The sequence below is a fragment of the Chanos chanos genome, chromosome 4 (genome assembly GCF_902362185.1).
Source record: "Chanos chanos chromosome 4, fChaCha1.1, whole genome shotgun sequence".
NCBI classification, from domain to species: Eukaryota; Metazoa; Chordata; class Actinopteri; order Gonorynchiformes; family Chanidae; genus Chanos; species Chanos chanos.
The window spans coordinates 37,127,973-37,152,749 of record NC_044498.1 but is presented as its reverse complement, the minus strand read 5'-3'; the positions used below and the strand labels follow the sequence as shown (position 1 = coordinate 37,152,749).

The 24,777-nt window shown below is 42.4% G+C and overlaps 1 protein-coding gene across 1 annotated transcript in view; it reads right to left on the bottom strand.

Moving 5' to 3' along the window:
- Positions 1 to 22,816, bottom strand: part of lyst (lysosomal trafficking regulator) — a 49,241-nt gene extending 26,425 nt beyond the window's left edge. Inside the window, 16 exon segments of the mRNA XM_030771069.1 lie at positions 1,116 to 1,289; positions 1,699 to 1,944; positions 2,625 to 2,815; positions 3,867 to 4,027; positions 5,462 to 5,635; positions 5,920 to 6,073; positions 6,565 to 6,967; positions 8,949 to 9,058; positions 9,279 to 9,345; positions 9,870 to 10,093; positions 12,993 to 13,149; positions 14,592 to 14,753; positions 14,981 to 15,971; positions 16,632 to 18,723; positions 19,732 to 19,822; positions 22,625 to 22,816. Coding sequence (XP_030626929.1) covers positions 1,116 to 1,289; positions 1,699 to 1,944; positions 2,625 to 2,815; positions 3,867 to 4,027; positions 5,462 to 5,635; positions 5,920 to 6,073; positions 6,565 to 6,967; positions 8,949 to 9,058; positions 9,279 to 9,345; positions 9,870 to 10,093; positions 12,993 to 13,149; positions 14,592 to 14,753; positions 14,981 to 15,971; positions 16,632 to 18,723; positions 19,732 to 19,822; positions 22,625 to 22,816 — 5,589 coding nt within the window.
- Positions 22,817 to 24,777: the final 1,961 nt, after the last annotated feature.

Here is a 24,777-nt window from a genome sequence, read left to right as displayed (position 1 = left end):
GAAAAAGAAGAACACAACCTCTTCCAGGCTGTCACTTCCAACATATGGCTTTGCCAATACAATCACCATCCACTGAGGGAAAAATAATGCCTTTCTACCGAGCAGATAAGAAGGCCGCGTGTTGAGACATTATCGGACCAGAAACATCACAGCATTTCCACTGGACCCTACTCTCTGGCCTTTGGGAAGAGCATGACGTTTGAACACTAAAACTATTAAACACAATTTTTAAATTCAAATTATTTTTAAATCTTTAATACAATTTATGTCATGCTGCATGTAAGACTGGAATGTCATAGCGTCAGATGAAATTAGTTGACATTCTCGTTTAACGATGTTCAGATGTGTGCTCCACAGAGGTCAGGCCCAGGGCATCTGGTCGGTATTAGAGTCTGTTAGTGTGGCAGTGAAATTCTCCTCTCAGATTTCCTCACACACACACACACACACACACACACACACACAGTAACATGGAAGATGAGAGACATTTGAGAGACAGGGAACTGCATAGCCGTCAACGGATACAAACATTTCAGATACAGGGACATCTTTAACACGGGACTGTGTCATTCAGAGGCAGGCAGTTAATGCTCCCAACTCACAACATAATGATGCAACAACATCAAGCAATTCCAAACACTTTAATTCACTGGCAGAGGTCAAATGTCACAACAAAGTGATAAAGACATCACAGCACACAATCCTGTATGATGCCATAAAGCTTTCAGATACAACATGCAGCTTTGACAGGACTAGAAGTTCTGAAACGGAAAAGACACAGTAGCTAAATTTGGGTGAAAACGTCATAAAATCTATACGCAAGCATTCTATACAGACCAAGCCTGTATTTCCACACTGACGAGAATCCCAGGAGACACAGGAGAAATACTGAGAATGGTACAGATTAAGTCCCAGTAAAATGGTCAAAGCTAACTGTCTGTAATAACATGTGCAACCAGTAGGTTGCACTATTCAACACAGTTTAAAAACTCCACAGACCAAAATAGCACAGCAAATAGAAAAGCAATTAAGGCAACAAAAGAAGAAGAAATGTTATTTATTTTTTTTAAGACTGACCTCTCTTTAAAACAAGCAATTAAAAGGTATGGATTTACCTTGAGTATGTGATATCCCACAATGCATTTCGATTTGATGAGGACCTGGTGGATCATAGAGTATCCGTGGTAACACTCCATCTCATTAGTGCGTTGCTGATTGAACTTCACCAGAGAAAGCAGCACCTGCAGTGCCAGAGCCTGGGTCTTCTCACAATCACTGAGCTCGACAGCCTAAGGAGCAAGGAGGGGAAGAGAGAGAGAGTGTTAGATTAGATTTGAGAAATGTCAAAAAATATGCTATATAGGACAACACGGCATGTCAGCCTGGGCTCCTTGTGTCAGGCAAAAATGTCATTTTCTATCACACATCAATAGGGCCAGAGGTCAAAACAACTATGACCTTAAATTGTCTAAAACTGATAGTGCTATTAAAAAAAAAAAAAGAAGATCTAATTAGCATTCTGTTTTGGCAATTAACAGACTCATTTTCATTACTGCAGACAAACCTGATTAAACGACAATTTGCTGGATGACACGACTTAATAAACGATTGTAATGATCTAATTGACCGACGGCTGTACATTTAGCTGACGCTATTAGGCATCCTCCAGCTCAAACAGTGGAAGAAGTGACATGGTACCCTGGCAAACAGGAAGACAACGGCCCCTGTGCCGCCGATCTTATGCAGGACGCTCTGGAGACCCTGTGGCTGGGAGGCCTGGAGGATCCGCAGAGCGTGTGGATCTAAGACAGAGCTCTGGACATCTTTGGCACTGAAGGGTCTTTGAGACACTACAGTCTTGGTCTGGCCCTTCAGACGGATCACAGGCTCATAGATGGTATATGTCGCCGGACTTCTGGGCGCATAGACAACTGCCAGGCTTTCCTAAAAGACACACATGCACACAAACACACAGATGAACAGGTATGTACAAATACACTCATACAAGCAGATGAACCCATGTTACTGACATATTTTTCATAAAAAAAAAAAAAGGTGCTAAGCTTCCATCTGTTCTTATTCAACGTTTAATATGCATCTCTCTGCTCTGCCATCTTAACGTTATAGCTTTGTCTTGCACAGACAGGCTAAAATGGGGTATAATTATCAACGCAGTGAAGAGAATGACAGCGTGTTTCAGCTAAACGACTTGTGATTGCAGTAATTTGCGGCATGAGACAAATTAGCACGTCAGCGTTAAAGGACAGCATATAACTAACAACAACAAAATGACTCAAATGATTAAAACTTTAGTCTACCATTTTACCAAACCAAGCCCAACTAGGCCCGAAAAGATGAAAACATAAATAATACACAGGATATGTTTTTAAATGCAGGCAACAGATTAGTACATTAGATGAGTAGATGTTTCATATTATGAGGAAAGAGAGTGGTTACAACCAGCTATTAGTCACCAGTTATCAGTACTTTCACTGAAAGAAGCACAGACTTCCATTAAACATATCAAGCAGTTGCACATCATCAGCACACATAAAATACCACCTGAGTATAATATTACTCGATATATCGAGTGGTGTTTTCCAGCATTACGACTTGGCACTTACGATAAGATTTGTTGTGTCCACCTCAGTGTTTTTCATCAGCAGTTCTCGTATCTGCTCACAGTGCAGACCCTCCTGGGTCACGTACTTTGAGAATGCTCCTCTGGGTTTGCCGTACTTGCAGGGCATTATGGAAGTGAGGTCTGGGCCGTTGGCGTACAGGTAGAAGGCCTCCTCTGTGCTGATTCTGGAGCCTAAAAAAAACCCCAAAAAACAAACACTTTAAACCACGCTACAAACCAGCCAAGAGAAAGCCTACAACCAGATTCCTTCTTCTGCATTATCACTAATTCGGTTCTTTGTACGTGTATCTTTAAACCACAGATGTTCATAGAGCAGCACTTAAAAAAATGACGGATTTAATGCAAAGTTTTGACTGGTCAATTGGCATTCCTGCCATGCTGTTATAAGTAGGATATTCCCTGCTCTGGCTGTGTCATGGAGAAGCCCAAATAAGCCAAGAATGCAGCTGGGCGCGCTGGCCCACCTGATGACCTTGGTCTTTTTCACAGGTTGGAATGAGCAGAGTGAATCCATTCAAGACACATCAGCAGAAACAAGTCCCCTATTCTGTCACCAGCATTCTCCAGAGGCAGGAATGTGAAGAATCCGCAGCCAAGACACGCACTGCCAACAGCAATCGAGCCCTCCTCACAGAGGGAAAACAACACGCTAAAGAGAGCCAGTGCCAAAGGCACACAACACCGCCACAGATACGCATCTAAACACGACACTGAGCCATGGGGCACCGGCAGAGATGCCATCACATGGCCAAACCAAACCAGACCAAACAGAGGCAACAGGGCAAACTGGTGCCAAACTGGATTAGTGAGGAGGTGGCCACAAATTCTCATTCAAACTATTAAGTCAACTGAGAATGAGTAAGAGGAGGAACAGTGTGCAGCACACGCTAAAGTTTATGCACAGTCCAGCGCGCAAGACAAACAACTGAAATGTGACCTATTTCATACAGAGCTAAATGTGCAAAAAAAAACCAAAAAAAAAACCACATTGCACAGAAGTGCAGAGAGAGAATTAATGCAATGGAACAATACAGATGCTACCTCAATATGTCATCACTGCTGGTGAGAGACTGGATAAGATAAAGAGACACAGGAGAACAAGCCAAAAAAAGGGGGAGACATACAGAAAGAGAGCTAGAGAGAGAGAGAGAGAGGAAGAGAAAGAAAGACTCAGAGAAAGGATGATGGGGACCGGCAATGCCTGTTCTATAACATGTCTTACCATTAAAGAGCAGCAGGGTGCCCATATCCCAGCGTGCACTGTGTCGGGGCGGTTCGTCTGTGCCATGTAGGCAGTGGCCCAGCATGCAGAAGGTCTTATTACTGTCAGTCGACAGGCTGGACTTCCTAGGGATCGTGTAGTCCAGAGATAACTCACACTTTCTGTTAAAACAAAGAAAAAATGCATATATACATATACATATGTACATATATATATACACATTTATAGAGAGAGAGATATTTTACTGTTACATATGTCAAACTAAATGATGGATCTGCTGTTGGCTGCTCACCTTGACAGGAATAAAAAATACAGGAGTCCAGAAATACAGGAGGTAACCGAAACTAAAGAGATACTAAACAAACTACATTAATTAACTAATGTAGACTTGAGCAGCCCTTATCCTTGAGAAAGGCTTCAGCCGCTATAGGTAAAAGCTCATGATACATTTTTTTGTTTAGTTGAGAGCTCAGTTCCATGATAATCTTTCAGGTGATTTTCTTTTTTTTTTTTTTGTGATTTCTAACAGTTACACTGTTAAATACAATCTATCCCTGACTGTGAGTTTCAGTTTGTGACCTCTGTTACTCCTTGCTGATGCAGTTTGTCTTAGTTTAATAAATACAGATTTCTTGACACTTTTCCCAGTTGACAGGTTCTGTTTCAGAGACTGACATGCCTGTATTCAGGTGTCAGCTACTTAACCTCTTCCAGAACATCTCAGCTCTTTCATGTTGTACGTCACTTGTGTATTAAAATGTTAACTTTAAGGCTTTTTTATGGCAGCTATCCAGAGGAGATTAGGCCAAAAATTATTCTTTAACACAAGTCCAGCATCCAGTGATTTACATCCTTCAAAATGTGAGTCATTTATCATTAGATTTCTCTGTTATTTTTCACACCTTCTACGCTCATCACAGGAGGAAATGGATAATTTTGGAACAAAAAAAAAATCTCTCTAATGAGACATTAATTTAATTCAGAATAAAATTCACTCTTTTGCACGCATATACTGGTATGCACACTAAGTAAGTATACTGTTATATCGTTCAGTTCATTATGTTATGTTACATTACATCCTGAATGTAAGCTTGATCATCAGTTTAACATCATGATTTAATCTTATTTCTCAAGTATAGTTACTATTCACTGTAAAAGGTCTTAGTTTTATCAGAAATGAGCCCGAGGTGAGATTAAATCAATTAAGCCTCTTAATCACATCTCTGCAAACCTCACCAAACACAACCCCAGACAACCCATAACGATTACAAGATATGTGTGCTTGATCTCACACATAAAGCACTTAAACTCTAAGCAATAGCATTATAAATAGTGTTGTAAAGCATCTCAATTTTATTATTTGAGAAAATATGTCGGAAGTGAAACGTATTAGCTCATCTCTCCACTACATCCAAAAATCATAACTTACAGTCATGCAATAACACCGGCTGCAGTTGTCATAAATATAACCTGGCACATCTATTTTCAATTTTAAAAAAAGAGTGGGAATTCTCCCCTCCTTTGAGAACAGTATTCCGACTGGGAGCTGTTGAAGTTCCTGGAGAAAACTATCCTGGTGTCTGCGGTGCGCTTACCTAACCCCACACACCCAGAGAGCCAAGTGTCCGTGGATGTTCTTTTTGCCCTCAGGTTGTTGGGTATAAGTGAGACCAAGGTGTTGCCATTTGCCTGGTGTGAACATGCCCTCTCCTGACTCTGCCTGGGCCAGCAGACCAGCCTTCATCTCGTCGTTAGGATCAATGCAAATCCTGTGCAAATCCAGAGTCACTTCATTTTCACAAAACAGTATAAACACACCCAAGACCCATTTAGACAAGGATCAGAATAAGTCACCCTAAAAAAACTTTTTTTTTTCCTAACATGAGATCCTCATTATAACTTTACATACACAACAAAAGTCTTTCAATCCAGCTAGTATTTCACCAGGAAACGACAGTTACCTAAAGCTTCTTCAGCAGTGCCCAATCTATCATCTCTCTAAATGGGATTACTGCAGAAATGAATACATCTAGCTGAGAGATGGCAATCTCACCTGAAAGTGAAGCTCCCAGTGGTCAGGTCTGCCCACACTTGCAGCATCAGGGCTTTGGAACCCATGGATAGAATATGAACAAGGCCCTCCTCCACCAAATGTTCTCTGACCTGAGACACTCCATGCTGGGACTCTGAGGTCTGTGCAATCTTTTCTTCTGCAACAACACAATCATATAGACATATGGAAAGGTAAAAGTGTGAGGGTGAGTATGTGTGTGTGTGTGTGTTTGTGTGTGAGTGTGTAAGAAAGAGAGTGAGATAGTAAGGCCAAAGAGAGGAATAAAGAGAATATGTCAGTGTGTCAGAATGCGTCAGTGTGTCTTACCAATACACAGGATATCTCATCATAAAAATAGTAGTTTCATACGCAATTCAAGCATGTAATACAATTCATTTTCTAATATCTATTTTTGTTTTTTAATTTAACTGAGCTCAGTTGTATCAGATCATGGAAGAGGTCTGCATACCAGCCGAGGACAGATATTTAATAATATGATTATAATTATTAAGTTGGTCTAAGGGAGACCGCATCTTGGCCGAAGGTTAAAGTTAGGATAAGGTAATGGATAATCTAAGGTCGAGGCTTCAGTTTTTGGTTAACCTCTCAATATGTCTTCACTCCATAAAAATAAAAAACGTTAACAAGACGTGTGCAGTCATAAACTGTCACTTCCCCTCTTACCTCTCTCCGCTGGGCCCTTCTCATCCTCACTCCTATGTGCTCTGATCCAGAGGGAGGCGCTGAAGCCGCTTGCCATATGTGGCCAGCAGTTCTGCCCCACCAAGGGCAGATGAAGGGGTGCGATATGCCAGGGGGAGGTACGTAAATGTCCTGGTTGGCTCTCTCCGTCACCCCGACCTGGCGACAGCTTACCCCTCCACAGCATGCCAACCCCTCTGCCCCCTGCCATGCCGTTCGGCCTCGGCCCCGGAGACCCTCCGCCGGGAGCAGAGGGCCCAAGAATCATGGGAAAGGACAAGAAGTGCAAAGGTTCCACGTCCATATTGGCCTCCACAATCTTGAGGATGCCCTGCAGCAAGACCTCCTGGGGGAAAAAAAAACAAAAAACACACACACACAGTAAGAATGTCCATTATAACTTCACAGGGTGCCCATTGTAGGCCTTCATCACTCATGGTTTATTCATATTGCCTTTAGGGCCATTAAATAATTAAAATAATCTACTGTCATTCTACTGAATCGCGTTAAATTGGCAATAATCTTGAGGATAAACTGAGGGGAGATGTAAAGAAAATTTTTAAGACCCTGTCCACTGTGTCCGAAGACAGGGAACTGAACACCGCTTAGGCTGCTGAAAGGCCAAATAAAATGTTGATAATTACAGTCTGGGAAACATATAATAGTAGCCAAACTTCTGCTGTCTTACTCAATATCAAGGGAGAGAAGCCCATCAAAAAACCTTGGGGGAGCATGTGTGTGTGTGTGTGTGAGTGTGGTAATGAGTTATCGCTCTCTATAGAACTTCATTAACACTGCAGTGGTAAAAACGCAGTTCCATTAGCAGCAAAGGAAGGAGTTGGGGGTGGGGCTTGGAGCACAGAGACCAGCTGCAGTACAGAGACAAACAGAACACAAACACATGTATACATACGTATACTATTTGCTGAGGGTTTAGATAGCCCAACAGGGCACAGCCTTAAGATATCTGAACAGAGAATGACAAATGACTCAATATTAGACACAAAACTAAGACGGTGATGGGTAGATAAAATGGGGCTTTGCTGTGGGAGATATATTTGTAAAAGCAACAGGTAAGTGCTAATGTTGAGTCAGTTCCTGCAGTGTTTAGTGTTAAGACTTGTTTTTTACTGCCTCACTGACGACAGAGCTCTTTGAGGTTGAGCAGCCCAAACATTCAAGCGTGAATAATATTCAAATGAAGAAAAAAGAAAGAGCTGTAAGGAAGGTTTCTACAAAATCAAATCCCCCCTCAGCATAGTCACACTGCTTTCAAATCTCAGAAACGCTACAAAGCAGTGGGGGAGAGACGCATATTAAATCAAAATCAGTCACAAAGGACGGAGCAAAACTGCATCCCGAGCAGAAGAGGCACTCAGTAACAGCCATGCTGAGGAGGGCAATTATTTATCAGAGGCAGAAGAACAGAACGATAAAGCACAAACAGAAATCTGAAGGGAGTATGGATCAAGACGAAGAGGAGGAGGAGGAAGAGGAGGAGGATGAAGAAGAGTACTGCCCACTCAGGTCGTGGTAAAGAGCAAAGTCCTGACGCACGTTAGTGATTCATATCAGTGTCATCAAACAAAAGCTTAGGGGTTATTAAGCCCTGCGTCAGTATGTCCGCTTCACGCGCCAGGTTAACAATGCACCTGGTTTTCAAAGAGCGCTGTTTGAAATGAGAAAGCATAAGAGGGCTGATTCTGTTTGAGATTGCTTTGGTTTGCTTTTAAAATCATCTTGGCGGTAATAAGATTTTTAATTTTGTTTCCCCTCCTTCATGCAGGTGTAAATGATTGGTGGTGTATGAGTAATCAGTTTAATATCAAGGAGTTCCTTTATCTATTGTGTATTTTTCCAACACTTTTCAGCACTTTTGATTACTTTTCTATTGCATACAGTGAAAAGATCATCACCCCATGACAACAACTGCCTCTTTAGAAATTATTCTTGGCTTCATAAATCCAGTGATTTGAACGATGTATGCAAACTGGCTTGAATGGATGGCTGATGTTAACTGTTGTAGATAAGGTGTCACCTACATTTATAAAGATAAGTTAAACATGGGCAGATTTGGACCCTCCATAAAGAGAGGTTGCACAAAAATAGCAGTTTATAGACCTTTTGAAGGCTTTCCTTGATTCTCAGTAATCAGAGAGTGGAAGCTGAGGACCAGACAAATATAAAGTCAGAGAAGAATTTTGTGAATGCTGTGAGCAGGAAAAACGAGAATCTGAAATTGTGCTGTCACCACCCTTACAGGTACAACTGCCCATGATAGATTTAACAGACAGGATGCTCTTAATTCTTCGGTCAAAAGTACTTACAGTCGGAGGACTTTTCTCTAGGAAGAGTCGTATGAGGAGGGCCAGTTCCTCTGCTGTGATCCTTTCACTCACCATGGCAACCAGCAGTTCCATCAGGACAGTCTGGCATTCTGCATGGAAGAGCATGCAACACATTATTTACACAGAATGGGCACATAGACACATCTGTAGACACACATGCAGACTGGTAAACAAACAAAAACATGAACTAAGGAGCAAAAACATACACAGATGCTCAAACACACCCACCTACATGCAAACAAAGAGACACGTCACTTAACTTCAGCAAGATATGAAAATGTCAAGGAAAGCATAGGCAGATCAACTGACCTCTGTAGCAGGAATCCGATTGGCTCAGAATATTCTGGAAGCCAGTAAGAATGCTCTTCACACCACCCTGTACAGGCAGAAGCACACACAGGAACTGTGAGTGATCTGGCAGTCTGTAACTATCACACATTCAATAGCACTCCAATGATACAACTACACTGTGCTGTACATTACATTGGGACTACAACATCATGTGATGGGAAGGTAAATTATATTTGGTTGTTATAACGCTTGGTTGTTGACTAAGCATCAAAAAAAGCAAATTCTTTTAACCCTCATTATTTTTAGCAAACCACACACACATTATACACACTATAATTTTGCAATTTTGTATAATACTAAAATAAATCATATACTGACTTAAAGGCGTTGATTTATAAAACACGTTCCTACATTATAACAGCAGATTCATCCGCCACTACATTCTCATTGCTCTTTAGTTCCGTTTTACACGCAGGCATTCAAATTTCAACGCCACTAACATCTATCCTTTTCTGGAGCTTTATCTATGTTTGATTTTCGGTAGATGGGAAACTCCTCCTCTGTGCACAAAGAGAGTGGGTTAGAGAGAGGGTGGCGTGAGAAGCTGACCTGATCGTAGAGTAGCGCTGCGTTGCAGGGGTTGCTGCGGACTGCTCCTAATAGACTCTGGAGCACATGGCTCAATACCTCCACGTCGGGGGAGCCAGCAGCCAGCAGCTGCAGCTCCATGGTGCAGATCTCTGGGAAGAGCAGCCGCCCTTGGCCTGGGCTTTCTGCCATCCCCAGAGGCCCAAATGTACATTCCCCTAGAGGGGCAGCCTCCACCTTCACACCTACTGGAAGATCCAAGAAGAATTCAATTAGAGTTTCTTCTTCATTTTTTTTTTTTGCTTTGCAGAAACAAGACAGACACTGACACAAACTATCCACACAGACACTAAGCCACTCACATACACACACAATCAGAGTGAAAGAGAGAGACAGAGAAGGAGAGACATTAAAAACCACACATACATACTTACAGGCTTCTTAAACAAAGTATACAGGCAAATTACTAAGCATAAAGGCAGTCTCCTAGTACATACAGTGGATGTGAAGAGAAGAAAGCAAAAAGGGCAGGAGTGCTGCATCAGTGCTGATCTCTGTACTGTGGACTACTGCCTGATGTGCTGCCAGTAAAAATGAATTAGCTGGAGGGCTGGGAACAGGCATGGGAGTCCCCGCATGATTTAGTAGTGACCAAGCCCACAGACTGTCACAGGGGAGCTCTCTATTCATCAGGTTTTTGCCTCTTTTTAGATTTTGCCTGTGCACAGTTCCACTCTCACACACGCAGGTATAGCGTGCGTGCGCCCGCACACACATACACCCACAGACGAACACACACGCGCACATACACAAACAAACACACACATAATATCAACGTATATTTTAACACTTTTAGACTCACATATACAGTCCATATACACACAAACTGCTCATTTATGTAAAAAAAAAAAAAAGTGTACACAAAAACACATACACTCAAAGCCTCTATATGATTAACTGACTACCTGCTAAAATCAAATGCACCCTTTTTCCAAAGGAGTTGCCTTTATACACAGCACTCTTGAAATGCTATAGTGGAATGGCCTCTGTAGGTCCGACTGAATACATGGCTACGGACAGGCTACTGGAGCTCAGCAGCCACTTTCTAGTTAGAATCATTACTTACAACCAGTCACATCACCAGTAAACACAAGATAGAGGAAATGGACTCAGAATACGCAGACTAAATCCCTTGACTGTTACACAGCAAACACTGAGCTGTGGATGTGATTTTTTGGACTGAGGTATGTCAGAACAACATTAATTCTCTGATCACATGATGAGATCAATAAAACCAATGCACTTAGTTCACTGGGATATCAGGCTCATTTACCCCAAGCAAACCAACAGGGCAGTACTCCTATTAAACCATTACTCAATAAATCAATCTATCATTTCAGTTCTCTGGGGTCACGCAATGTATGCCCGCATTGTCTCTTTATCTTAAACAGGAGACACATGAGTGATTAAAAAAAATAAATAAATAATAGAAAAAAGGTTCAGCCCTGAACATTTCCTCACTCTCCTGTCATTCTCTCTCAACTGGAAAAAAAAAACAAAAAACAGAGGGGCACTTTCTAAAACTTACAATATCACAGACCAAAATGTATGTGTATTTGTGTGTGTGTGTCTGCATATATGTATGTGTGTGTGTGTGTGTGTGTGTGAGATTGTGTGTGAGACAGATCTGTCAAAACCACAAGTCACAAGACTCTTCTCATAAGGGCACGCACTGCAACAGTCTTACATCATAGCCAGAGGGAACAAAGAGTGCATTCTGGGAAAAGAAAGGGAATTCAGTCTTCAGCCAGCGTTCCATGTGACTGCAAAGAGGGATCAGAGTGAGAGAGAAATGGCCTGGCCTCCCAGGCACCGCCTGGCCTTACAGCCTACCTGCTACACACTTGGCTCATATCAGCATGATGTGGAGTTATAATTACTCCCTTTGAAACCAGGCTCCTACCCACCATATGGCTTGGCACTGTGACAGGTTAAACTCGTTTTAGCACAGAAAACTTGTTGGATTGAGTTGTGAGGATGTGATATAAATTGTTTATGTGAGTTGTTGCAGAACTGTAGAGTGCAGCTGTACAAAATGTTGGTCTTCTGTTACAGGTCAGAAATGGTGCAAGTTTACTGATGCGATAGTCAAAACATTTCTTCAGCAAAAAAGACCCGCTGCTTCTACTCCATACCGTTACTGTATAAATATGCTCTTTTTGGGCTCAATCTGAATCGAAATCCTGTTCATTTTATTTGAAACTACAAATATTGCTGGGCGCATTATATAACTTTAACTGTCTTATGTCATTCCTTCGCAAGATATGATATGTAATGTACATTTTTATTAAAATGATCCCAAGCCTCTGAAACTACTATTTTTATAATAATATTATAGCTATGGGTACATACTAGGCTATGTTACATTAGTACTTTCAATTTGTTGTCCATTCACAAGATATGACGTGTAATATACGTTATTATTAAAATGATCCCAAACAATAGAAGCTACTATTTTTATAATAATATTATATCTATGGACACATACCATCTAACATTCTTACTTTCAATCAATTCAAACATTGCGTATTTGAAAGAAAAAAAGGCTGCCAAAAGATCACTTCATATTAACATAATTTCTCTCATCGCTGGTATGTAGACTGATCCAAAATACCGATCACTTATTGCTAGCTGAGTGTTAAAAACAGAACATATATTCCAATTATGAAACTCACAGAACATCCAAAACACTGATGTCAGTCTAGTGAACAGTAGTCACATCTAACGATAGGACTTATCTTAACATCCGTTACTGTCCGTACCTCAGTGCAACAGCAAAGCAATTACGTACAGCTAACTAGACTGGGAAATTCTTATTCTGTTGTAAACATGAAAATTACACAAAATATCAAATAAATGAAGTCTCTTTAGGTCTTAACTCTGGTAACGAAGGATGACAGACAAAGAGAAGAAAGTTTAAGGTCTCCACCGCCTGATTAGACAAAAAATGATCAAAGCAAGCCTTTCTCTAGCCGCTCTGCTGCATTGAGCCAAATGAGCCAACTGGTGTGTGCGTGTGTGTGTGTGCATGTGTGTGTGTGCGGGTGTGTGTATGTGTGCGCTTGAGAGTATCGCGTACATTACCTTCCTCTTGGCGTGCTGAGTCCTCTGGGTTGCTCTCACTGTCTGCGTCGTAGCCCTCCTCCTCTCCAAGGGGATGGACGTCAGCCACCCGACCCTCATCAGCATCCTCTGACAGGTCACCTGCTATGGCCGACACTTCACTCCCCACCTGGGACTTCTGAGAGTGAGAGAAAAAGAGAGAGAGGAAGAGAGAGAGAGAGAGGGGGGGGGGGGACCAAGAGCAAGGAAGTTAAACCTTTCATACTACAAGTCAAATGGCACAATAACAATTCACAGTACAGTACTTCGATATTAAATTAAAAATAAACAATATTATGGCCATGTTGCCTGTACACACTTGGAGTGATCTTACTGCGAGACCTCTGGTATTTACTTTAACTGTATCAGTTTCCTCAGTTGAAACCACAACGCACAGACCAAGTTACAAGCTGGTATCAGTTACAAATCATATCGCTTTAAAGAAAAGGAGAGAGACAGATTACTCTTACCCTTATGCCCTTTTTTTGGAAAAAGCCTTATGTTCAAAATCCGGTAATCAATTCAGGAGCACAAAGAAAAGTATTCCTGAATATCCTCGCTATTTAAGTAGCAAACTAAAAGTGGCTGTTTTCAAATCCCAACCAAATAAAAAAATAAATAAAGATTTTGATCATAAGACCCCATCAGCTGACCATTACAGCATAAACACAAACTCCCCTGAGGTATTCAAACGCGCACAGACGGACCCACGCGTATGCACACACGCACACGCTTACACTCACAAAAACACACGCACACACACACACAAACACACACACACACACACACACACACACACACACACAATCCGTTTATCTTAAGCAGACAGACTCTTGAACATTAAAGGCCGTATATGAATACGCACTACGCAAAACAAATTTTCAAAATGCTCAAACACTAAAGTAGAGAGATACATAAAATAACTCAAATAAAATAAATGAGATATAATGTAACTGGTTTGGAGATATCCAGTACAGACTTATTCAGCATTTAAACAAAGACTAGATGACTGTAATATTTATGTAAAATTACTGCAAGGACACACATCCGGCCTTAACAACAGCCTTAATCTCTGTTGAACCAGGTTTGTTCTAGTTTTCAGCAGCTTTACGTACAGTTATGGGATTCATGGAGGACAAAGCCATTACATAAATGTCCAAACACTTAGCTATTGCACAGGATTAAATCAGGCAGACATGCTTCAACTACTGCAGACCGCAGCTGAGTGACAGAATTTTATGACAGAACACAATATCAGTGAGCTCCTTATGTCTCTCATTCAAGGCAGCTGGGGCTGTTGTAGTCCCACTATTTTAGCTGATGCAACACCTACATAATGCCACACAAAAGTGCTACTTTCATCAAGATGATTAAGCCGAGGGAGAAGACAGTAATGACAATACGGAAGCTAAGTGTAAGAACCACAGAGTCAAAACCAAACCTGTTTATTTGATTTCACCTCAAGCTTTAGTTCAGAGGGCAGTGGTTATTTTATCACTGTAGATGGCCCTCTCCTTTGGTTTTTATGGCAGTACTTTCAAGAGATAAAGCAACTTTTCTGGAAAGAAGATGTTAGCTTACCCGTTCAGGTTTCTCTTCAAGGGTATCAGGGCTACAGCAAACTTCAGCAAGAGCGACTCGCAACAGAGAATCAAACAAAGGTACTGCCAGTTCTGAGTTCACCACACCAGAGCGAGATAGCTGATCTCTCACTTCACAGAGTGTTTCCTCTACCGACTGAAGCTATGCAATGGTAGAATAGAAAGACAGAGAGAGAGTAATAATTAGAGCTCCCAATACTATGCTCTGATACAACATAAAAGCACATACAGAGATGTTTGCAATGGGCTTAAAAGTGTCACTGCTCTCTCAAGTATGTCAAAGGCAAACACTATGCAAGCCCACAGTACACCATAATGAAATCCTAATAACCACGTTTCATGTAAGCAAACAGACAGCATATTCTGTACCTGGAAAGAAAAGTCAGGCTCCATACGTTGCAGAGCTGAATTTGCACTGTGCAGGCAAATGGCCAGAAGTGCCTCCAATAGCCGAATACTTTGAAGGGGCCACTCTTCCTCCAGTTTCTTGGCTGGGTCTCTGCTCTTACCCTCCACCTGAATGGGGCTCGCTGAGTCGTTCACATCCTGCAGTGGAGCCTCTTCTGTCCCTAGGGCTGTGGACACAAGGTCAGCTTGCACAGGGGTCGCAGCTGGAGCAGGTGAGTCAGGATGAGATGGACTGTTCTTGCCTTTGCCCTCTTTCTTTTTCTTCGTCTTATTGTCCTTAGTCTTGGAGGTAAGCTTCTGGATGACCATGGCCATAAGGCGGGAGCAAACATCCAAGCCACCCAATCTAAAGAACTGCCTCTGAAAAACTGGGCTGGCCAAATACACCCAGCGACACACAGACCACACATCTGCTGCACGCCTCACCTGTTCCTTAGAGGGCAGTGCCACACTGTCGGGTGAGAGGCAAGGTAACCTACTGCCAAGTGGTTCACTGGCTGTGCTGTCATATCCTGAGGTGTCCTCCGAATCATTAGCAGAATCACGGTCTGAGTCTGCCTCCTTGCTCACACAGAGGAAAGCCACACATAGGAAGAGATTAATGGTATTCAGATGTGCTTCTCCACGGTTACGCCCTACGCCTGCCCCTGGCCCACTCTTACTCCTCTGGCGGGGGCAGGCTTCTCTCAGACCCTCATAGAATTTGCTGAGACTTTGTGGTCCATCACTAGCACCACAGGAGCCTAGTTCCTCAGCAAGCCCGAGAACAGCATCTCTCTCTTGGGCCTCAGCACTCTCAAGCTCCTGAGGGGAAGAGTCCACCTGTTGGTCCCAAGCACTTAAAATCAATGTTTCAAACACCTTCAGTGCCCACGGGCGAGTGGAGTCCAGGTAGATCAGCTCAGTGACCTGGTTCAGCCCATTACAGCTCAGGAACAGATCACGCACCACCCTACTGAGGTAAAATAAAAAAACAAACAAACAAACAAACAAAAGAAGCCATAAAACAAGCAGAACTCGATCAGAAATTATTTTCTGACGGTAATCTTAACTTTATCAAATGCAAATGCTTAATTCTGTTTAAAAGACATATCATCCAAAACTGCCCCAGTTTATTTTCACAGCTGCTGTGTATCACAGACAGCATAAAACAGGACAAGAGGAAGAGAGAGTGAGTACACAATAGGTGCAATTTGCATTTGCTTTCTGAGCATATCTGATGTTACAGACATGGGGAGCCCATTCATTTCATCCGAAATGATGTGTTTTAAGGACATTATACAAATTTATGCAGAGATGAAAAACACATGCCCACATGTTGAAGTGTAGGAGTCATAAAAATGTGCAAAAGATGAGTGAGGAGAGCAAGCAATCTGCACTGGAGAGAGCAATTACACCAAAATGGGCAATGACTGGATTGCAAGATGTTAACCACATATACAAATAATTTGATAAAACTGAGTGGTTATGCACTCCTAGATAGAAGGAAAAACAGAGACAAAGAGGTAAAAAAAAAGCCCAAAAGAAGGACTGGAAAAGATACCAGGACTGAAGAGAACTGCAGTGAAGAGAAAAGAAGATATCAAAAAGACCAGGACTACTACCATCTTACCTTGACCTCAGCAAGGCTGGTAATGTTTGAAGGTAGACTAGCAGCACCTCTATGGGGAGGCACTGGGTATGGTAATTGCAGACCTGGGTACAGGCAGTGGACACGCCCAGTTGTTGGGCATGGTGAGCCAGCTCCACACCTCTCTGAAGCACTGGGTTAAAGATATGAGTATAAAGCTGCCACTGCACTACCGCATTTCCCCGTAGAGTCAGCTGGCATATGTGGCTTGCAATCTGCTGACACAGTTGCCAATCCTCACCAAACACCAACGCTTGGTAGGCCTCCAAAGCATCCCATTTCCAAAGCATATCCTCAGCTCCTCCACTGGGCAGGATACCCTGGGATCGGTATGAGGGAGAAGTAGATGAAGCTGCTTCTTTCCCTAGCACAGAGCCCCCATGCAGGGTTTCCTCCAGGCTAGGGAGCTGGCTACTATCCAGAGTGCAAATATTGCAAGAGGCAAGTTTGGCCTTCTCTGATGGCTGTCCCCCACCAAGCTGCTCCAACAAAAGCCTAGTAAGGACATTAAGCACATGGGACTGATAGCTGCGAAGGCCTGGAGCTTGAAATGCTTGTAGCAAAGGACCCACCACAGAACGTGGGTCCATGCAACAGCAGATTCCCACAGCCTGCATTCCAGCCAGCACTTGCAGCACTGCAGGACCCGATGGGGAGAGTCGCTGGAGAAGCCGCAGACACTGGTGAGCACAAGCTGCCAGGCAGCAGCAACGTTCCGGGTAGCGAATCTCAGCTTCACTGCTTTCTCCTTCCTCTTCAAAGGGGTTACGGTGGGCAGCTTGCTTGAAAGCAGAGACCGGAAGTCCTGAGAGATCGCGATGATGATGCAGGAAATGGGAGTACTCGCAGCGGCGGTGTCGTCGTCTTGCACACACGGACTGGTGTAGTTGCTCTGACTTGGCCTTTTTGATTGCACTGATTATCTTGACTACACCAGCTATGAGACCACGTAGTCGCTCTGAAGCCTCACTGCACACGTCAGAGTCCCGAGTTGAACTTAGGCTCTCAAGACGCACCGCAGTAGTCTCAAATAGCTCCAGGCCCCGATGCTGCACAAATTCATGGACAAGTTCAAGAGCCTGACTGAAGAAGAAAGGATTTGGTGCAGAGGCCTGTAAACAGCGCAGTAGAAGCTGTAGGACCCCCTCAAGGAGCTCTGGCAGAAGAAGAGCTCTGTGGCGGTACCTAGAGAAGGAGAAATCATCTTGGACTTCTTGTAAGGTCTTTTTGGGCCGCGGGGCAAATGGATCGGCTTGTCTCTCCAGACAGGTGCGGATCTTCAGCGTGGCTCTCAGCAGATCAGTTAGGCTGCGACGCAAATTGTCAGGTAGCGATTCACTCTGGCCCACATCCACAAACATGAGGTGAAGAATGGTTCGCAAAAGCATCCTTTGGACAAGTGCAATGGGCTCCTCGGTCCAACCGCCAGCCAAATCATCTACCCCTCCGCCACCTCCTCCACCTCCTGGTCCACAACAGTCTCCAAACTCTGTAAGGATCTCTGTTAGCGTGGGCACAACACTGACAGCTAAACCTGGGTTATGATTGATGGTCATGTCAAATTTGCAGACTTTCTCGAGAAGGGATAGAAGAACATGACAGAGGTCAAAGGGGGAGTTTTCCATGCGATTAAAGATGGACATAGCTGTTGGGTCCGTTAGTGTTTCAGCATCCAGCATTTGTGAACTAAAAAGCCTCATATGATGCTGGGAGCAGTCCAGGGTGGCCATGGTTTCAGGAGTGGGATACTGCTGTTTTTGTGGAATGTCTGACTGATGATGTTGGCAACTCACACGGATGGTTGAACCATGTGATCGGCGGTACTTCGACACTGTGCCTGTAGTCTTGTCATCTGAATTTGCTTCTGAGTCTGAGGTCGAGAGCTGCGACTTCCGTGCATCTCTTACGGAGTATCTCTGTGCGGTTCTTCGTGCTCGCCGTGACTTCCAGTTCCCAGACAGACGTTTCCCGGTGCTCTGTGCATCGGCAAAAGCCTTTTCTTGCCCAACTTTCAAAGGAACAGTTCTTCCTTCTCGGCAAAGGAACACCTCTAGTAGGGAAGGCAGGGTGAAATCTGTGCAAACCAAATGGTACAGTCAGAAAAAAGGAAAACATTGTTATTCTGGTTAAAATACAAAGCAAGCGGCCTCTGATATCTAAAATATAAGTTCTCACAAATTTGGAGCTTGTTTATCATAAGAGCAGTTGTAATTCACATGCCAAACCATCTTCCCTAGATTATGGAATTCTTTACAAAGTTGAGATAGAAAGTCTTGACAGTTTTTTATTGCATTTATTAGACTGAAAAAACAGGTACACAGATACTCTCCCTACCCTGAAAGAGACTGCTTCAGCAAAGAACCTCAGGAGCTAATAAGGGAGTAATGTAGGAGGCCACTGCTAAAAAGGATTAGCATGTCCACACTAAATACCCAAGGTGTAATGCTAAGTGCCCACCTCTACCCCCTATGTATATAAATATACATATACACACACACACACACACACACACATATTTACACACATATATATACACACACACACACACACACACACACACACACACACGTGTGTGTCTGCGTGTGTGTGTGTATATGGCATAAAACTGTGTGTTGTTTGGAAAGGTTGCTAGGTACTTAACATATATAAATATTTGCTTAATTATATATATTTGTATAATTATACATACTTTGTGAAGTCATCTCCAGGCTGAATGTGCTCAGAATGTACACAACTACTAAACCATTAATGGAGGCCTTGAAAGAATATGGCCCATCAGACTCCTATTACAATAAAGTACTGGGTGTATTGGGTTCCCTGACTTAGGAAAATGACAGTGTTTTGGTTAATTTGGTTAACAGAGTGAGTAAATCAGCCATGTGTATTACAGACTGCAGTAAGGGAAAATGTACAACGAGAACCAAAACTAGAGAACAACGTCACCATGAAAAAAGAAAAGATGAGACAAAGAGGAAAGAAAAGTCTGGAGAAGTGTATTGTAGGAGAAATGATGTTTAAAATGATGTAAAATATTACAGAATTGACTGTGAATTGTAGAAGAAATAAATGAATTGACACTAACCCGGAGCTTTCTCCTCCTGCACAGGGATCTTCCACACCAGTGGCAGCAGTGACAAGAGTAAGGTGAGTAGCTCTTCCCGACAGGTCAGCTCCTAAGCGAAAGAAAGGACATCAAAAGTAGTTCGTAGAATTTCTCTGTGTTCTTTACCCTCAACAGTCCACAGTGTTTCCTGAGATAAACAGAGACACCTTACATGACCAAGATCAACTGAGAATCAAGTCACCGTGGGTCTACAAAATAAAAAAAAATATCTGCGTGCCACTTTCATCAGACTAAGAAAACTGTTAAGAGATGAGGGGAGGGATGCCTACAAAGAGGAAAACCGTTTTTGTTTTTTTCCTAAATCCAGTAGCCAATGCGAAGACTTTGTGCACAGTTTGGCAATGCAGTGCCTGCGTAGAAGCACGTCCCTAAATACTGACTCCACCCTGCACCCTCAGACCAGGGGAGCATTCCTCACAAGGAGGAGAGAAAGCGCTCCAGCATGTGTGAATTAAAAGCAAATACAGCAGACTAGCCGCCAAAGTCCCACGCGACCTCAGGTAAGCAACAAACATAACTGCCCACACCACACTTTATTGCTAATGCTGTGGGGTAACGGATGCTGGTAGTTGAGGGGCTTACCATGCCCCTCTGTAAAACAAACACACAAGATGCTGGATAGGTGGTTGTGAAGCAGAACCTTAATGAGACATGTCAAAACAGCCTGAGCGATGGCTGATTCATCTGTTTTCTCACCTCTGAGAGAAAGGGTTAGGGGGAGAGCGGGGGACACAGAGTTGGAGGGTGCAGGGTCTTGAGGGAATGAAAGAGTGAGACAGACACATTTTCAGCACTACAGACACTGACTCCATGACCCCAAACACGTACACAAAAACAAGAGAAAGTAGCAGTCTAACCTCCTTTAACCTGATAAATCCTAGGAAGGACCTGAGAGTACAGCAAACCATCCATTACTTCACATCTGTTACCCCAGTGGTTCAGTATTATGCTTCAGTATCTTTTTGACTGACATTTAGATTTGAGGAAGTTACTCACAAAAATTACTCACATTGACTTTAAATTAAGTGGAAGTAATAAAAAATTACCGTCCACCGTTGATGATAATGATAGTTTTGTGGTATGAATGGTAAATGATGAGTCACAGAAATAGTGACTGAATTGTAAACATATAACATATTTTTTGAATATTTGTATTTTAAAAAAATGTGCACTTTTTTTAATCAATTAACCTTTAGAGTTCATCAAATCATGTTCAGTTTACGTGCATTTTTACTCACTCCATTTTTAACGTTATATGTATTTTCAGCTGCTCCATTTTTTATGAAATATATTTTGTCATGTCAATCCATCATGGTTGGCAGCCACCACAATGCTTAAAACTACAAAGACTTTCACTGAAGTGTCCAAATGGAAACATGGCCTGGAGGCAGTCAGAACTCACAGGAACACTACATTCTCTCATACGCGGTTGGACTGACAAACAGACTGAAATCCATGAAATGGGGAGATAAGAATGGATGTGTCATGGCACAGTTCCATAAACCCTATTTAATTTAGCTCTGTTATGAAAGATGAAATTACACACCAGAACTGCGTTAATCTCTCAGATGTGAAAATTAAACAATACGCAAAGCAAATATATGTTGGTGTGGTTGCTCAGCAAGTGCTCTGACAAAGGACTGGCAAATCTCTGAAGCAGGTACTGAACATCCTTCTTTGCATCAGTAAGTCCCTCTTGAACTTTCTGCGTATCTCTGTACCTCCTTAGGACTAGAGGAGCTTCAAAATTTGACAACAAAGTTTATAAGATTTTATTTGACAGGACTTTATGATAGGAGATAGACTTTATCTCCCTCTCTACTCTCTAGCAGCACACAGCACAGCGTGCTCTCTCTGAGGGGCCAAGCTTTACAGCTTTGAAGCATGTAAAACTATCAAAAGTGGAAAAGAAAATCCAAAATCTTTTGTTCAGTCTCTGACTACACGAATGCAGAACTGTCTTGAGTTGGGGGAAATTTCTGCCAGTTTTATGGCCTGTTTCCTTAACCCATGACTACCACACATAGAGAACATCTGCTTGTGTAAACTTGCATTTTCTGCACTACCACAAATCCCCTGTGGTGCTGCTTAAACACCACAACCACAAATGCCCGTTTATGGCACTCTGTAGCCCTAAGGTAGAGCATAAGCCAATGCAGTGAGCCTGAGCAACACTGGGGTGACTGGGAGGCCAATCATCATGTTAATTCTACACACAATAAGTGTCAGAGTTGGAACTGATTCTCAGCAGTTCATACAATAGCTCCATAGTCTGTCTGGCATGGACTGTGAAAAACTTTATTGAAAAGCATCTAACCTGAAACAGAAACTCAACTCTTAGACACTCATTCACTAGTGGGAATATAATGGTAGTCAGTGCAGCTTTATTGCAGGCATGTCTAAAGTTGTCCTCTAAACCCAAATTCAGAAATCTTAGTCTAAAACCAGATTAATGTAAACAAAAAATCCCCTCCCTTTCAAGTGTCAGGGAGTTATTTATGGCTCCACTGGGCATAAAGGAAAACAGCACTTCATCAAAACCAATTAGGGGCTTGCTGTAAAGACGGCAGACAGACAATCGATAGGGTTTGGATTTCCCCACTGCAAGCATGGGAGTGACATGCTGCAGGGGGAAATTAAGAGTGAAGGAAGAGGTCATAGCATTTCTGTCTTTCAAGGTATTATACCTGCATGCAGTGCATGAGTGTGCATGTGTGTTTGTATACATAATGCACGCCGAGACTTCCATATAAGTAATATGAGTGAAGACATTTAAACCTGCTAGTGATTAAGTCAGCATATCTGTTATTTGTGAATTGTATGTGTACTCGCATGCATGTGAATATCTTACCTGGTCGATGACAGAGTCCAGGGTACTGAGGAGCAGGAAGCCCCGGCCTCTGACAAGGTACTCTCCCAGTGCCACCATGTGACTCTCCTCCTCCTCATCCTCCCGAGTTTCCACCCGTTGGGCCACTGCACTGCACAGCTGGTGTACGTCTGTCAGGAACTCACGAGCCAAGGTGTTACTGGCCCCACTCATGTCTGAGCTGAGAGAGAGAGAGAGAGAGAAACAAAAAGCAGTTAAAAAAACAAAAACAAAAAACATTTCCATATTGTGTTATCAGCAAGCCAGCACATGGAATAAGAAGAATAACCAAGAATGATACTCAAATAAATGAACGGTATTTTCAGTATCGAATTGAGAAAACATTATTATTTTTAATTGTGGTGCACTTGAAGTTTAAATGAATGCAGCAGTAGTATAAATTACACAGGACTATGGGGATTGTTATGAAATATGAAAAGTTACACACAGCTCTCAGCGCAGTTCTGAAATGAATGAAAACGCCTGGCATGTCTGTGAAAATGAATAAATAGGAAAATCCTATGTTTAACTGTCAGAAAAACATGGCATTACAGTGTAGAGTACCAAGAGGCAGTGAGAAAAGGTTCTGTAGGAGGGTCCCTCAAATCTGATCCTGGAGGATCAGAGTCTCGCTGGTTTCATAACAACCAGGCACCATGTTATTTGACTGGTTGAAAAGTTCACACACTTGTTCACCAGGTAAAAATGAGCCTTTGATTAAGAGACAAAGGCAAAACCCAACAGAACTTCAGACTTCCACAGTTCTGACCGTGTTATATATTAATACTTCTATAATAATACTAGCCCATTATCCTTGGTCGTAACCCTCATGGAAAAATCCTTCCAATAGATAGATAAATCACTGTCTTTAAACCGGCTGAAAACCTGCCGCACATTAAAAAAGGGTGATGCAAGTTCCGAGGAGCTGTTTTTTGATATGGCCCTGAGATCAGAATATCAGCACTGACATATCATGCCTAAAAGCTTTTGATCATCACCATTATGAATTAGGGAAAACTGAAATAAAAATGGTGCTTGCCTTGACACCCAAGGCCTATGAGTGATTTTTTTTAGAACTAATGAACCAAACTGAGACAGATTATTCTGCTAGTCTGACAAGTTATGGCTGAAAATGTTTTCAGATTTAGCCGGGTGTAACCGAATTGAAACTGTGAGACACGCACTAGTTTGAAGTATGCTCTGATTTTTTTACATTCTGTGATAGATTCCTTAAATGGAGGTTTGAATTTGTTTTGGCGTATCATATTAGAATCAAAATCAGAACCGGGAAAAGAAATCCGTTTTACTGAATACTATGCAGAGAGAGAGAGAGCAGGCTCAACTCTTCGATGAAAATGATTAACGATAGCCTAATCCCACGCTTCACTCCAGTCAGAAAGTGCGTTTCTTATCACACAGTGAGTAAACGAAAGACACGCTGTGGCAGTGAGATTTCAGGCAAAAGCAGTTATGAGAGCAGCAGAAGGGTCTGTGGGACAGGTCCTCAGACGGATGAAATGGAGTAATGACACAGAGAAAAGACGATACTCCCACCAGAGTATCAGTTCACTGTAACTCGCTCTGAAAGGCTGGCGGTATCACCAGGTTATTCCATCCTCGAGATCAAAGCACGTCTAGAGGATTTTTTAAAATTAATGAAACTATGAAAAAAACAAGCACCAGAAGGAGCCATGGGAAGTTGACCAAAGCGGTTCAAAAGCATGTCATCTACGTTCGACGCTGTCCAAACAAACATTCAAAATCAGACAGGACTTTGTCATCAAAGGAACCCCACTACTTCTGTATGTATGCTTAGGCTGCAACTCAAACTTGTCTGTCACATCTGCTGTTTCAAAAAAAGTCAGAAAGTCTAAAAAACACGAGTTGGCACACAGAGCTTTCTTTTTCCCTTTATGTTCAAAACCGACTTGTCAGTGAACACTCTGGCAACTGCACGACGTAAAAGGACTAAAATAAAAAAAAAATAAAATAAATAAAAATCGGAGGACTTCTCGATGCCTTTCTGTGGCAGCACAGACCATTGCTGAGTAACGAGAAACCACATCAAATATTTAAAAGTAGTTTGTCTCAGAGTCCTCACTTTCTTTGAGACAGTCTTCATTTTAAGAGGAACA